The sequence below is a fragment of the Carettochelys insculpta genome, chromosome 29 (assembly GCF_033958435.1).
Source record: "Carettochelys insculpta isolate YL-2023 chromosome 29, ASM3395843v1, whole genome shotgun sequence".
Lineage (NCBI taxonomy): Eukaryota > Metazoa > Chordata > Testudines > Carettochelyidae > Carettochelys > Carettochelys insculpta.
Window position 1 is genome coordinate 8,707,895 of NC_134165.1, and position 15,008 is coordinate 8,722,902.

The 15,008-nt window shown below is 56.5% G+C and overlaps 1 protein-coding gene across 6 annotated transcripts in view; it reads left to right on the forward strand.

Annotated features, from left to right (window-relative positions):
* RAPGEF3 (Rap guanine nucleotide exchange factor 3) overlaps positions 1 to 11,185 on the forward strand; it is a 65,751-nt gene extending 54,566 nt beyond the window's left edge. For 2 of the 6 annotated variants that reach the window (XM_074979620.1, XM_074979618.1), the window contains exons 22-28: positions 64 to 154; positions 2,277 to 2,327; positions 2,918 to 3,017; positions 3,666 to 3,730; positions 5,108 to 5,162; positions 6,351 to 6,422; positions 8,575 to 9,695. In XM_074979620.1, the coding sequence (XP_074835721.1) occupies positions 64 to 154; positions 2,277 to 2,327; positions 2,918 to 3,017; positions 3,666 to 3,730; positions 5,108 to 5,162; positions 6,351 to 6,422; positions 8,575 to 8,693 (553 nt within the window). In that variant the 3' untranslated portion in view covers positions 8,694 to 9,695. Of the gene's footprint in view, positions 1 to 63; positions 155 to 2,276; positions 2,328 to 2,917; positions 3,046 to 3,665; positions 3,731 to 5,107; positions 5,163 to 6,350; positions 6,424 to 8,574 lie in introns of those variants that run through there. The other 4 variants (XM_074979622.1, XM_074979623.1, XM_074979621.1 and 1 more) reach the window with 3 other exon arrangements.
* The last annotated feature ends 3,823 nt before the right edge of the window (positions 11,186 to 15,008 follow it).

Below are 15,008 nucleotides of genomic sequence, written 5' to 3' on the forward strand. Positions count from 1 at the left end.
CCGGGGGGCCCTTCAGGCCAGCACCGGCGCCCAGCCGCTGAGTAACTGTATCTTCCTTTTCAGCCTCAAGGAGCAGAAGAACCTGAATTCCTTTTTCGCGGTGATGTTTGGTCTCAGCAACACGGCCGTGAGTCGCCTCACCAAGACCTGGGAGGTACAGCCCAAAGCACAGGCCCTGCTGCCCCAGGTCAGATCCAGCCTGGGAAACTTCCCCCAGGCCCAGGAATCCACCCAAGTGGTAAATCACCATCTCCCTGCTTGGCACTGACAAGCAGAGAAGGAGCCTGTCCCAGCTTGCCAGGCCATTGGGGTGAGATGTCAATCAAAGGGGCGGGAAATGTTAGCACAGCCTTCAGCACCTAACCCCCCGGGGAGAGTTATACCGAGCCACAGGCTGGAACCTGAGCCGGGCTCAATTATACCGAGCACTGGGCCAGAACCCAAGATGGGCTCAGTTATACCGAGCGCTGGGCTGGAACCCAAGGAGCGATGGGCCGGAACCCGAGCCAGGCTCAGTTATATAGAACGATGGGCCAGAACCTGAGCCGGGTTCAGTTATATGGAGTTACGGGCCAGAACCTGAGCTGGGTTGAGTTACATGAAGTGATGGGCTGGAACCTGAGCCAGGCTGAGTTATACCAAGCGGCGGGCCGGAACCCGAGCTGGGTTGAGTTATATCGAGCGGCGGGCTGGAACCTGAGCTGAGCTCGGTTTTAGAATCATAGAACACTAGAACTGGAAGGGACCTTGAGACATCACTGAGCCCAGTCCCCTGGCTTCATGGCAGGAACGAGCATGGTCTAGACGATGCCCTATAGATGTCTATCTAACCTGCTCTTAAATATCTCCAGTGAAGGAGAGTCCCAACCTCTCTGGGCAATTTATTCCAGTGTTTGACCACCCTGACAGTTAGGAACTTTTTCCTAATGTCCAACCTCAACCTCCCTTGCTGCAGTTTAAGCCCTTTGCTCCTTGTCCTATCCTCAGAGGCCAAGGAGAGTAATTTTTCTCCCTCCTCCTTGTAATCCTGTTTTAGGTTCTTTAAAACCGCTATCATGTCCCCTCTAAGGTTGCTTCCACACTTGCACTCTCCCATAGGAGGAGGCGTGGTAATGATGCACTTTGAAGCAGGCTAACGGAGCTCTAACGTGCATATTCAGCACCTCATTATTATAATGGCAGCCACGGGAATTTCAAAGTACAGATTTTGAATTGCAGATTGACAGTAAAGATGGGGGCAGCTTTGAAATAAGTGCGCCATTTCCACATTCCCTTACCCCCAAAAAACATTTTTGAAAGAGAGTCTTTTGAAAGGAAAACAGCAGATGGTTTCTTTCAAAATAAAACCCTGTTTTCAAAAGCACCCTTCTTCCTGAAAAAAATTAGGAAGAAGGGTGCTTTCCAAAGTGGGTTTCAGTTCCAAAGAACCCCATCTACACTGCTGTTTTTCTTTCAGAAGACTCTCTTTCGAAAATGAGATTATGCAAATGAAGCATGAGATATGTAAATTGACACTTTATTTGCATTTCTGATTTGCCTCATTTGCACCCTGCCTTTCGAAAGGGGACTGTAGTGTAGACGCAGTCATAGTGTCTATTTCGGAAAAGTGCCATTGGACGCCGTTATGACTTGTTTCAAAATAGCGCTATTCTGTGTCTCATCAGCGCCTGTTTTGAAATAGCTCTTTTGAAATGGGCACTATTTATCCTGCAGTGACGTTTGCAAAGTTTGACACAATGCACACACCATTCGGAATTCATTTCAAGGTGGCGTGTGCGTAGTGCAGATACTCCCACAGTTATTTCAAAATAACTTTTCTGTGTGGCCATAGCCTTATGGAGCTGTGGCTCAGGATCCAAGGCCCAGGGGTGGAACCAGAGCCACCCATTTCCAACGTTACTACTCAGCCTTGGGTTCTGGGGGGTTAATTCACGTGACCTGGCCAAAATCCAAGTGTGGCTCTCCCCACTCAGCTCCCTCCCCTGTCATTTCATTCAGATACAGACTCCGTCTTCCCTCCTTTCCCTAAGCCCTATGTCCCACCTCCTTGGTTTTGGTTTCTGGGCCTGGGCCAGCCTGCCTCATGCCCACGGCCCCTGTGGGAATGGACAGCAGCTCTGCATGCCCAGGGGCTGAGGCTAAGAGAATGTGCACTGTTGTGATTCATGGTGCTCAGGGAGGAGATGCGGTACCTGTATGGGGAGCAGGAAGGGGCCCCAGTGTGGGGCTGGGGGATCCTTGGGGGGACACGCTCACCCACTCTGTCTTGCATACAGAGGTTGCCGCACAAAACCAGGAAGCTGCACTCGTCACTGGAGCAGATGCTGGTGAGTTTGGCTCCCTGTGCCAGCCCCTTCACCTCCCTACCCGATTTCTCTGCCTGGGGACACCTCCGGGTAGGTTCCCATAGCCCAGCTCACCCAGCTGAGGGCACTCACCCACCCGGCTGGGCCAGGACGTGGGGCTGGTAATGCAGATGGGCACCACCCCATCTGACCCACATGCAGCCCTCCAGGGGTGGTAGAGGGCTCTGGCTCAGGCCCCGGCTCCAGGGTGTCAGAGCACTGCAGGAGGAGCTCTGCTAACCCCTAGTCGCTGGCGATCCCAGCTACTCTGGGTGTGGGCTGTGGGGCACTGGGTGAGGACCTTCTGCCATGCTAAATCCCCTGTAACATCAAGCTGCCTGCAGTGGTCCCCTGCCCTTCCAGCCAAGAGCTAATGCTAAACAGCTGCTGAGCTCCACCCCACTGGTGCCAGGCTGCCCTCCAGCCAGGGGCTCTTTTGGGCTGCAAGGTGCTTTGCTGGGGTCACAGGCCGTTCGTGGCCAGGGGAGCTGGACTCTGGCTCTCCGGGGGCCTGGTCTGAAGCCAGGGGCCCAGGAAATGGCAGCTGCTCTGAAACTCTCTTCTCCTTCCAGGACCCCTCATGGAATCACAGAGTCTACAGACTGGCCATTGCCAAACTCACCCCACCAATCATCCCCTTCATGCCCCTCCTCCTCAAAGGTACAGGAACAGGTGGGCCAGCGCAAGAGGGCCAGCATGGGTAGGCGAAGGGGCCAGGCGGTAACCCCATTCCCAGGGTTTAACAGGACTCATCCCCAGCACTGGGCCCTCTCCTGCCCCTGGAGGCTGGTTCTCCCAGGCCTTAGCGCCTGGACAGGGCAGGCCATGGAGCACTGTGGGGTCCAGGTTCAGGAGACCCCTCACTTGCAGTGCCTCACAGTGACACAGAGCCTGTCCCAGGGGGCTGAGGCGCTGTCCTGTGGGGCCAGGGGGACGTACTGTGGGGTTTGGGGGCTGAGGCGCCATCCCACAGGGCTGGGGTAGCCAGGGCTCTGTTCCATGGGGCTGGTGTGAGGCTGGGGCTCTATCCTGTGGGGTTGCTCTTGTTCTGCTCCTTGGAGGTGTTCTGAATACAAACCCCTGTACCTGATCTGGGGGGAGAAGGAAGGAGTCCCAGAGGGATGTGAGGGAGGGCCCTGCCCTACCCTGCCAGAGGGAGGAGCATTGGTGGGATGGGCTGAGCACAGGCTCACTGGCAGCAGCCTCTGTGCTGCAGGTCCCAGCCATGGGGTTTGGACCCCATCTGCGAATGATCTGGGGTGTTACCTGGCACCTGTGGCTGCAGAGGGTGGGCATTGATGCCGACGCTTCCCTTCACAGACCTGACTTTCATCCACGAGGGCAACCGCACACTGGCAGAGAACCTCATCAACTTTGAGAAGATGGTGAGCTGGGCAGAGCCTGTTCTCCCACCCCCAGGCCAGCTGCTGGGGTGTGGTGAAGTGAAACCTTAGTGAGTGAAGTGAAGTGAAGTGTAGTGAAGTGAGGCCTCCGCTGGAGTATTGTGTCCAGTTCTGGGCACCGCAGTTCAGGGAGGATGTGGAGAAATTGGAGAGGGTCCAGAGGAGAGCAACGAGAATGATCAAAGGTCTAGAGAACATGACCTATGAAGAAAGGCTGAAAGAATTGGGCTTGTTTAGTTTGGAAAAGAGAAGATTGAGGCGGGACATGATAGCAGTTTTCAGGTATCTAAAAGGGTGTCATAAGGCAGAGGGAGGGAACTTGTTCTTCCTTGCCTCTGAGGATAGAACAAAAGGCAATGGACTGAAATTGCAGCAGCGGGGGTTCAGGTTGGACATTAGGAAAAAGTTCCTAACTGTCAGGGTGATCAAACACTGGAACGAATTGCCAAGGGAGGTGGTAGAATCTCCATCACTGGAGATATTTAAGAAGAGGTTAGATAGATGGCTTTCAGGGATGGTCTAGAAAGTGCTTGGTCCTGCCATGAGGGCAGGGGGCTGGACTCGATGGCCTCTCGAGGTCCCTTCCAGTCCTACTCTTCTATGATTCTATGATTCCATGAAGCGCTGCCCAGACACTTAGTGCATTTGGGGCTCCCCAGCAGACAGCTCATGAGCCCCATTTTCCCAGGGAGGGAACTGAGGCACAGTGAGAATCCAGGTGTCCTGGCTCCTGGCTCATGCTCAGATCGTGTAGTTCAGCTGACAGCAAGGCTGCGAGTGCCCATGTGCAGGGGCTGAGCAGGGCTGGCTGTGGCCCAGTCTGTGGGCTCCTCTGCCCCATGGCAGTGACCCGCAGGGTGGTGGCCCCACCTGCCTGTCCTGCAGTGCTGCCCACCTGAGCATAGGGGCTGCACCTTTGCAGAGCCCACCAGTGTTATCTGTAAGCTGGGCACTTGTGCAGCTGCTTAGGAGAGATTCTGGGCTTTTTGTTTCTCCTGGTGGTGCACATTGGCACATGCCTTGGTGCACATAACAGTTATTCCACATGTGGATGGAAAAAGTCTGCACATGAATGAAGAAGATTAGAAGGCACATTGGTGCCTGCCCCGGGCCCATGGGCGTGTAGTACTCAGGTGCTTTTCCCTGCTGCCCGTGGCCCTGTGCTGCAGTTGCTTGGTTGACCAGCAGGCCCTTGGTAGCAGTGGGCATGTGCTGGACCAGGCCGCTGTGCCCCCCACCTCCGGCAGTGCTTGGCTTCTGCGGGAGGGGGAGGGGGAAGAGCATTGCTTGGCCTACCAGGCCACGCTGTGTGCTGTGCCACGCTGGCTGGCCAGCAAGTAACCCTGTGCTTGCCTGCAGCGAATGATGGCCAAGGCCGTACGCATCATCCACCACTGCCAGAGCCACATGCATGGTGAGTGCACACCAGGGCCAGTGGGCAGGGCCAGCACCCAGCCCTGGGAAAGGTCACACTCCAGCCAGCATCAGACCGCCGACTCAGGGCATGGGGTTATGCCAGGCAGTGCCTCCCATTGGAGCAGGTGTTTTGCGACATACCCGCGGTGCCAGGATCAGGCAGGGTTATCAGCCAGGGCAAGGGTCCTACAGATGGAGCCCAGTAGAGTGGGAATCACGAGGAGAGGGCACCAGAGTGCATAGGGGTGGGTGGGGGGCACCGTATAAGGGAGATGGGGCCATCGGCGCAGGAGGGCAGGGGATGTTGGGGGACAAGGAGGAAGGTGTTGTGATGTGCTCTGGTAGCACCAGGATAGGGAGACACCTTGCCATCACCTGCCTTAGTCCCCCAGCCTTGGACAGCTGACTGGGGCCTATGGGACACTCCCAGAAGTCACTGGTCCACTGCTCCCGATGGAACCTTCCCCAACTTATATGTCACCTTGGGGGCCTCCTGCCACTCCGCTCCCAGGACTTGGGTTGCTTGTAGGACGAACACGTTGGGTAATTTAACGAAGAGCAGAAGCCAGAGGACTCAATAGAAACAACAGGGTTCCCTAGAAAATAACAAACTAGCCGCATTCTCCTGCCCGCTGGAGGTTAGCTCGCCCCGCTTTAAAGGGGGATCCTCCAGACATTGGAGAGGCTCTCTGGCAGCTTGGCCTGGGGGACCTGCACCCCCATGTATGGCTCCAACTGCCCTTTGTCTTCACTTGTAACCAGGGTCCCCCTCTCTGTTGCTCACGTTTGCCAGCTAGAAATGCCCTGGAAGGCTTGGCAAACATTGGATCAGAATTTTGCTTGGACTCTAAGGAGGCGTCCAGTGTATGGTGCTCACTTGCGCACGACCAGACGTGTCGGGTGCCCTTCCCCCAGCTCACAGGCCTGAGGAGCATATTGTGCTGCATAACTCCTGGTGCAGGAGCCAGATGTACTTTGTGCCCTGCTCACTGTGGCACAGGCTGTCATGGGAGGTGATGGGTGAGGGGGGCAGGAGGGCAGAGGGTGCGGGGGGTGGGAGATGATGTGTCGGGGTGATGGGGCCCATCGGGGTAGGAGGTAGGGATGTGAGAGAGAGCAGGGGCCCATGAGGGTGGGAAGCGCGTGCTTGTGGGTGCCTGACATCCTGTTCTGTTTCCCTCCCCAGCTCCCATCTCTCCGCTGCGGAATCGTGCCCCCCAGGTGCTGGAGGACCCCCAGGCCCTGCGGATCTCCACCTGTATGGAGCCCCACCTTTCTTACCCCTCCTTCGCCTGCTGGGAGGGATGAGCAGGAGCATGGGAGGTGGGGGAGGCGAGACCAGTGCTGCACCTACCCCCTGCATGGCCTATCATACAGCTGCACTACCCAGTCCGGCTGTACCCACTGTGCCTGTCTCTGCCAGCACCAGCCAAGCCAGGTGCCTCACACTGGCATGCCCTGCCCTGCCCCCGATTGCCCCCAGTGGGGCTCCCACCTGATGCCCGTGCTCCTGAGAGCGTCAGGTCTGGGGATTGAGTGTGAGCAGAGGCTGATCCCACTCTCCCCCAGCAGCCGGGGGGAAGTGCGCCTGCCTGTGCCTCCGCAGCCAGCCCCAGCGGAGTTGTCTGCATTGTCATCAGCCAGCCCATGCGCAGGAAGGCACACGCGACGGCTCAGACGCCCCAAAGGACAGATGTTGCCATGTGCCCTCCAGCCAGGCCTCAGCCCCACTGCTCTCCATTCACATTAGCCCCCCTCCTCCTCCTCCCGATGCTAACCACCCCAGGATCTTCTGGCAGCATCAGCCAAGGGCGGCTTCCCCATGCCAGCCAGGGCTACCTGCCACTCTGCCTGCGTGGCACCTTTGTGCTGAGTTCTGGCGTGGGAGAGAAGTTCCCCCAGTCACACCTGGCAGCACCTGCTCCAGAGTTGATCCCTCTGCTTACCGAGATGCAACCCCCCTGCCGTGTTCTGGCTCACTGGCAAGTCCCAGGGGAAGGCAGTGGAGTAAAGGAGGGTGCCAGTCCTGCCTGGGGGGCATGAGCCAGCCAGCAACAGGGCACTTTGGGGGCACAGCCAGAGCCTGCATCCTTGCTGCTCTGAGGACCTAGCCCCTGTGCAGAGTAGTGTCCTGCTCTGTCTGGCTGCAGCCCAGGTCAGTGGATGAGAGGCTGGATATGAGTCAATAGTGCGCCCTTGTAGCCAAGAAGGCTAATGGCATGTTGGAGTTCATTAGGAGGAGCATTTCCAGCAGATCTAGACAAGTTATTAGACCCCTATATTCAGCATTGGCGAGGCCACAGCTGGAGTATTGCATCCAGTACTGCCTCCCCCAGTATAGAAAGGACATGGATGCATTGGAGAGGGTCCAGCCAAGGGCAACAAAAATGATTATGGACTCCAGCTCCTTGAGCTCTGAGGAGAGGCTGAGCGATTTGGGCTTATTTAGTTTGTAGAAGAACAGAGTGAGGGCCAATTTGGTAGCAGTCTTCAGCTTCCTGAAGGGGGGCTGTAAAGGGGATGGAGAGAGGCTGTTCTCAGTAGTGACTGATGGCAGAACAAGGAGCAATGGTCTCAAGTTACACAGTTGGAGGTGTAGGTTGCATAGCAGGAAAAACTATTTCCCCAGGAGGGTGGTGAAGCACTGGAACGTGTTAGCTAGGGAGGTGGTAGAATCTCCATCCTAGAGGTTTTTAACTCCCAGCTTGACAAAGCCCTGGCTGGGATGATTTAGTTGGGGTTGGTCCTTCTTTGGGCGGGGGGCTGGACTCGATGACCCCTGAGGTTCCTTCCAGCCCTAGAATTCTATGATTTTTAAGTCCCCATTTACCCACCTGACACAGCCCCATGAGGGACAGGAGTGGCTGTTGGAGGAGCCTGGCACTCATTCAGCCTTTCAGTCCCCGCCCTGCACTTGCCCCCTCCTCTGCTGCAGGGTGTCTGCGGGTTAGATGGGTTACGCCTGGGCTAGGTAGGCAGAGATCCAGCTTCTACACTGCTCCTGCATCTGCACTGCCTCATCTGGGACCTTGGGACTGTCCTGAGCCTTGTCTGTCAGGTAGAAATCAAACACAGGGTCTCCTGGCTCTCAGCCCTGGGCCTGCTTTCGCTCAGAGGGTGCAGAGGCTCCCCTGCCTCTGCCTTTCTCACTGGTCATTTGTGGAGCTGCTCCTGTGGACCTGGCTTTGAATTCCCTCCATGCACAGCCAAGCCAGTCCCAGCCTGTCTGAGGGCTGACTCCAGCAGAGCCAGGCACAAGCTGCACTCTCCTGGCTCCACCCTGGGCTAATGCTGCAGACCTAGGGCTCTGTGTCCAGGCATGGGACAGCCAGCGAACTGCTGAGCTCTGGGCTTTAGCCGAGAATGTCCTTCTCCCCTGCCCCACGCTGATCTGGGCTCTCTCTTTGCAGGCTCTGAGTTGTCACTGAGTGGACGGAGTCCAGCCTCCATGTGGGTCTACTTCCAGCACCTGAAAGTGATCGACAACCAGAAGGAGCTGTCACGGCTTTCACGGGACCTTGAGCCCTGACACGTGGGACCAGTGGCCGTGCAGGAGGGGCCAGGCTAAAGCCTCCCAGGGACAAGCTCCTCAGCCCACCACCAGCACCTTGCCCTGGCCTGGCTGCAAGAGGGCAGCTGTGCATTTCTCCCCTCCTGTGAGGGGGTGGCCATGCGTTCCCACGCAGCCCCTCTGCCAGACCACCTGCCCAGCCAGGACTGGAGCTCACCTGGGTTGCTGCACCGGTTCTCTGGCTTGGAGCTAGCTGGCCACAGCCTGGAGCAGTGATGGGCCAGCCCCAATGATGGCTTCCAGCTCAGGCACCTTCTGTTACAAGGAGAGACAGAGGGACAGGGCCAGGGAAGCAGGGATGGATGCTCTGACTTTACCCACTGCTGCCAATAGAAGTATTTTTTTGTACAGAGGGAGGTTTCCCTTCCTGGTCCTGCAGTAGCAGCTGCCGCCTGGACCTATGAGGAAGCAGGCAGCAGAGCCGCCTGAACCCCCAGCACCATGGCAGAAGGGGACATTCCCCAGGCCCATCACAGCCTAGGCCTCAGCTATCACACAACCAGTGGCCATGTCTGGGCGAGGCTGGGGCAGGTTAGCTTGTGCCAGCCAAAGTTCTCCTGCAGGCACAACACCAGGCTCCACAGCACCCATCACACTGTGCAGACAGAAAACCTTCAGGCCTGGGCTTCCCTGGCCAGTTTAGCCCATGAGGGAGGACCACCATAGTTCAGCTCTAAACTCTGGTGTCCACAGGGTAAATGCTATGTGCCGGCACCATGATCGCCAGGCCCTGCCCAGCTCTGCCCACACATGCCTAAAGCTGCTGGGCTCAGAAGAGCTCCACGGGAAGCAAGAGCCAGAGCTCCAGCTTGGGGCAGGATCAAAGCTTCATCCTGTTTCCAAGAGCAAGGAATAAAAAGCCCCCTCCCCCACAGCTGCAAGAGGCAAGACTGGGGGGACTCAGCACTGGGGGAGGGAGGGGGCAAGGTCTGAGTCCCAGTGCAGAGGGTGCTGGCCAAGGTCACCCAGGGGAGCTGCCTGCATGTCTCAGCCTCAGCCAAATGTTCAGCCACCTCCTCAGGATAGTACCCAACAGGCAGCTCCCCCCAGGGCCCTGGGGAGTCGGGGCAGAGCAGCACCAGGTGGGGAAAGAGGAACCAGCGGTACCAGAACCAGCATTTGCTGGACAAGTTGAAAGCTTCCCTTGCCCTTGGAATCACCGAGTACGTGCTTGCCCCACTCCCAGGCAGCACAGCCTGCAGGGAGCCCACCAGCTGGGTGGCTGGACTCCGCAGTCGTGGACTCTGGGGCAGAGACAGCACAAGGTGTCCTCTGCGTCTGCTGCAGACTCGTGGTTCTGGCCTCAGCCGTGCAGCCCTACAGCTCCCGGCACACAGGCAGCAGCCCAGGCTCCCAGTTGGGAGCAAGGCCCTGGGCTGCCTCGCTCATTAGCTGGAAGGCTGGGAGAGCCTGTCTCTGCCCCATGGCTGCACAGCCAGCACAGGGCCCCTCCACAGGACACCTCTGCAGAAATCAGCACACTGTACATGTGACTCTTCCAGATGGATGGAGCTGGCTCCTCCACTGGAACCGGGGCACTGCCCCATGCAGAGCTGCTCTCGTAGGCCGATGTGGAGCTCTTGTCCTGTCCTGGGCTCAGGTGCTGCCAAAGGGAAGGTTTGTCCAGCTCTGCTGTGGGGAGGCCTGTGCCAGAGAGGATGAGGCTCTCGAGTCCGTGCTCTGAGCTGAAGGGACTTTCACTGGAAGCTCCTGAACCACTTCTGCTGGCACAGATGCTGCACTCTACCAGAAGTGAAGGAATCCTACTCCTGCTGCCCACCAGCCCCGAGAAGCAGGAGCTCCCTATAGCTGGAGACCCCTGACCTGGCCAGCCCCAGCCCCAGACATCTTGGGCATGTCAGCTACACAGGGAGCAGAGAGAGACCCTCTAGGGCTGCAATAAGTCACAGGCCAGCTCCAGCAGCTCTGTTGCTATCGCCCTGGAAACACGCACAGCTGTATGTGCCACATAGGGTGCAGGAGATGCCAGGAAAGCCATGTGCATGGGTGGGCACAGCCAGGATTCAGTGGCAAAGGTACCCCCAGACCAAACTCCCTTTAGGCAGCTGGCCCAATGCTGGGTCTGGCCGTTCTTCAGACAAGGGGCACTGGAGCTTTCAGAAACCATTTGTCAGCCCCTAGAGAAAAACTAGCCCGTGTTCAGAGCACTGAGCGCCCCACCAGCCTGGCCACCAAGCCCCTGCGCAGAAGCCATTTGAAAGGGCCGGGCTGGGTCCCTGTGGTGATATGCAGCTCACCAGGCAGCTGGTGTCTGAAGGGGGCTGTCACTGAGCACTGACGACACACTGCACATAGCTCCTGTTTGTGAGCTGTGGTGCGTGGCTGGAGACTAGCAGACATGCAGCCCTGATGGGGTCAGACTGAGGTCCGGAGACCTCCTGCCCTTGAGAGACACCTCTGCCAGCTCGTGGTGAATGCTGGGAGGTTGCTGAGGAGAGAGGGAACCCAGTACCATCACCTCTGCATGGGGACAGGACACAGTGTGGGGCCCAGGGTGCCCAGCACAGCTCCTCGGGGGTGCATGTGGCCCAGCGCTGCTGATCCCATTGGCCTGTTTTTCCAGCCAAGGGGAGTGATGGTGGCAGAACCTGCAAGCAGTGCAGGGGACAGGGTTTCTCTCCACGGCTGTTCCCAGTGCAGAGCTGCTCCTCCCCCGCACCAGGCAGGGCCCATGGCTTGCCTTGATGTGCAACCCCTACTGGTATCTTTATAGGGAGGAAGGACAGCAGAGAGGCCACCCAGTGCCCAGAAGGCTCCCTGGAGCCTAAGGAAAAATGCCAAGGCACCTATATAGGAAGCTGCCATCTGGTTACCCCAGTGATCTCTGCCCGTTCTCCTTTAGTAGTCCCTGGGGATGCTCCACTTGAGGTGTCAGCGCATCCTCGCACTGGCAGTGAGGAAATCTGCTGAAGAGCAACAAGGACCAGTGTGAAGTCCTGTGTTAAGGATGGAGGAATCCCAAGCACTGATACATCCCGTGGCCCAGGGAGAATCTTGGCCAGGCTCCCTGCCTGCTGCATGCCAGATACTGCTCAAAGTGGCCAGCTGTAGGAGCCATGAGCGTCACTGCATGCCCTGTACTCTGGGGGATAGGGGCTTCACACCCTGCCCCCACTCCCAGCACAATCTTGCAGTTCCCCCATTTATCATACATGGTTCTCGGCTGCTACTCCCCAGCAAACTGCTCAAAGTGGACGTCCGAGAGGGCCATGGGTGTCTGAGAAACCAGCCAGTGCCAGATCCAGCAGTTTGGCAGCCTGTATTTTGCCCATCCCCATCACAGACTTCAAGGTGAGAAGGGAGCAGAGGGGGGTGGGTAGGGAAAGGGAAACAATGCGAAGGAAGGAAAAGAGCTCAGCAGTTAGAGCACTGGCCTTGTGAGCCTGGGGTTGCAGCTCCCATAGGCTGTTTTCTCAGACATCCATGGCCCTCTCAGATGGCTGCTTTGAGCGGCATGCTGGGGTGTAGCAGCCAAGAGCCCCATATGGTAAATGCCTCCCATCCAGAGCCTGCACCTGGCACCCCACCTCCTCCAGCCCCCTGCCCCAGATCACAGCCCCCTTCTGCACCTTACCCTCTGCACCCCCTCCTGCTCCAGGTCACAACCCAAACCCTCTGTAGCCCTGCTGCTGCATCCCCACGCCCTCCTGCACCCACATCCCTTGTCCCAGGTCACAATCACCTCCCGTCCTTGGTCACAACCCAAACCTCTGCACCTCTTCCTGTGCCCTTTCACCAGGTCACGACCCCCTGCAAACCCCAATCCCTTGTTCCAGGTCAGAACCCTCTCTTTCACCCAAATTCCCTCCTAGACCCCATCTCCCATCCTTCACCCCAATCCCCTTCCCAGAGCTCCCTCCTGTACCCAACCTCCATCTCAGTTAGACCTGCACCTCCCCCATTAATATAGCAATGTAAGAATGGCCACACTCGGTCAGACCAATGGTCCATCTAGCCCAGCATTCTGTCTTCCAGCAGTGGCCAAGGCCAAGTGTCCCAGAGGGAGTGAACTAAACATAGAAGGGTACCGCCCTTGACTACTTACAAGATTCTAGGACTGGACCCCACATCAAACATTATTACCCATCCCTAGTCTCTGAGACCCAGGAGGAGAGCTGTGGGCTTCTTATTTGAAAGCAAAAGGTTATTTGCAAAATGATGCCACGGCAGGAGGGGGCTGTGGCCTCTGTGGAGCAAGGAGAGTGAGACAATGCAGCTCCAAGCAAGGGGCTGGGCAGAGCCCCTGAACCTGAGGAGAATCTGAGGGTCAGGGAGGCCAGGACTCAAATCTTGTCAGCTTCAGGGAGGGCCCCAGCACCGAAGAGGGAGCTCTTAGCTGATTAAATGGTATTAGCTCCCAAGAGAAAGGGAACAGTGCTCCAAAATTATCCTGCATCCATGTGGTTTATTTCTGAACTCTGAGGGAGTGACGCTTACAGATCCAGGCTGTCACATTCTGAGACATCCCTTCTTATAAGCAGGCAGAACATGGCACTAACAGAATGAGATCCCCCTGTTACTCAACCTTTGTGACCATGTAGCTCCCCACAGGCAGACTCAAACCTGGGACTTTGGGAGCTCAGGGCAGGTGCTGCTAAAGCAGTGGTCAGCAACCCTCAGCACACATGCCAAGAGCAGCACATAAGCCAATCATCCTTGGCATGTGAGGTGGGTGCTCAGGCCAACCCTTCCTCTCCCATGCAGCCAGGAGCTTACTCAAAGCCATGCCTCCTTTGCCCCCTAGACGGTAAAGCTCTGCATCTGAATTTACCTATTAATGAAGCTGTTACAGGTAGGACTATAAATAACTCTAAAAAGTGTCACTGGCACTTGGACTGCACATGGAGGTCAAGGGGTCAAATTCTGGCACCCCACTGGGGGAAGGCTGCTGATGCTGGCTCTACAGTTGGAGCTGAAAGCCAGCAGGGTCTCAACTAAGGCTGTGCAGTAGGGGCCTTCCCAAGGATGGGGACCAAAATCTGACCTTTTGACCTCAATGTAGAGTCTGAGTTTAAAAGGCAGCAAACACACCTGGAAGCCTGGGACAAGTTGTGGGAGGACAGGAATGAGTGCACACCCCTCCTCCGCTCACACACCAGTCTCTGTGCCCCTTGTCTTCAGCCCATAGTGACCAGCTGGTACCTACCTGGAGCAACTTGCATACTTGCTCACAAGACCCCATCCTCACAGGTGCTGAGGGATGCAACTGTCCAGTGACCAGAGCTCTAACTCAGAAAAAAACAAGTTAGAAGAGGGAGATTCCAGAAAATGTTTCAGAACAGTTATACAGACGACAGGGATCAGCAGCATCCTTAAGAGAAAAATGAGAGAGAACACATAGAAAAATACACATTCTTTTATTGCTCCCAGACACTCAAGTCTCTGTGCAGTTGTCTTCAGCTCACAGTGACCAACTGGCACTGACTGTGCACATTCTTTCTGTCACCAGTTCTGCCTGTCCCAACAGTAACCTGGTCCCTTTTCTTACCGCTGGGAGGGAGGTAGACCAGCTGGAGCCCTACTCAGCAGCCTGCTCCTGCTCCCACCCACCCGGAGCAATCTGCATACCCACTCAGGAAGCCCTGCCCTCCCAGCTGCTTAGGGCTCCATAACCTCCCTGATCTGAGCTGCAACTCAGAAGAACAGGTTGAAAGTTTTGGATTGCAAGAAAAGTTTCAAAGCCGAGTTACACCAGGAATTTAAAAGGCAGCAAGAGAACTGGGAATCCCTGGACAATTTGGGGGTGGGGGGAAGTACAGGGATGAGTGTATGCCCCTCTCCTCTCCCAGGCACTCAGGTCTCTGGGGCCTTTGGCTGGCAGTGACTGGGACTGACCACTTGCTACTTTCCTGTCACCTGTGCCCTTGCCCCCACAGTTCCTTTTCTCAACACCTGGAGAGAGACAGTCCCACTCTGCTACCATCCACCTAAAGCAATCTGCATATACACTAGCACAGCCCCACTCACCCAACATCAAAGGTTGAAAGGTTTGGATTGCCAGAAATGTTTCAAAGTCAAGTTACACTAGGAGTTAAAAGGCTGCAAGGGCATTGGGAATCCCTGACCATGTTGTAGCATATGGTGGTGGGGGAAGTACAGTGATGGGTGTATGTAACTGCATTTCATGAAATCACACCACAGCATGTACAGAAATGACTTTACAGACTGGAGAAGATACATTGATTCCTCAGCAACACACTACACATGATCTTATCCAAACAGCCAAGAAACCACACACACTTCATCTCGGAC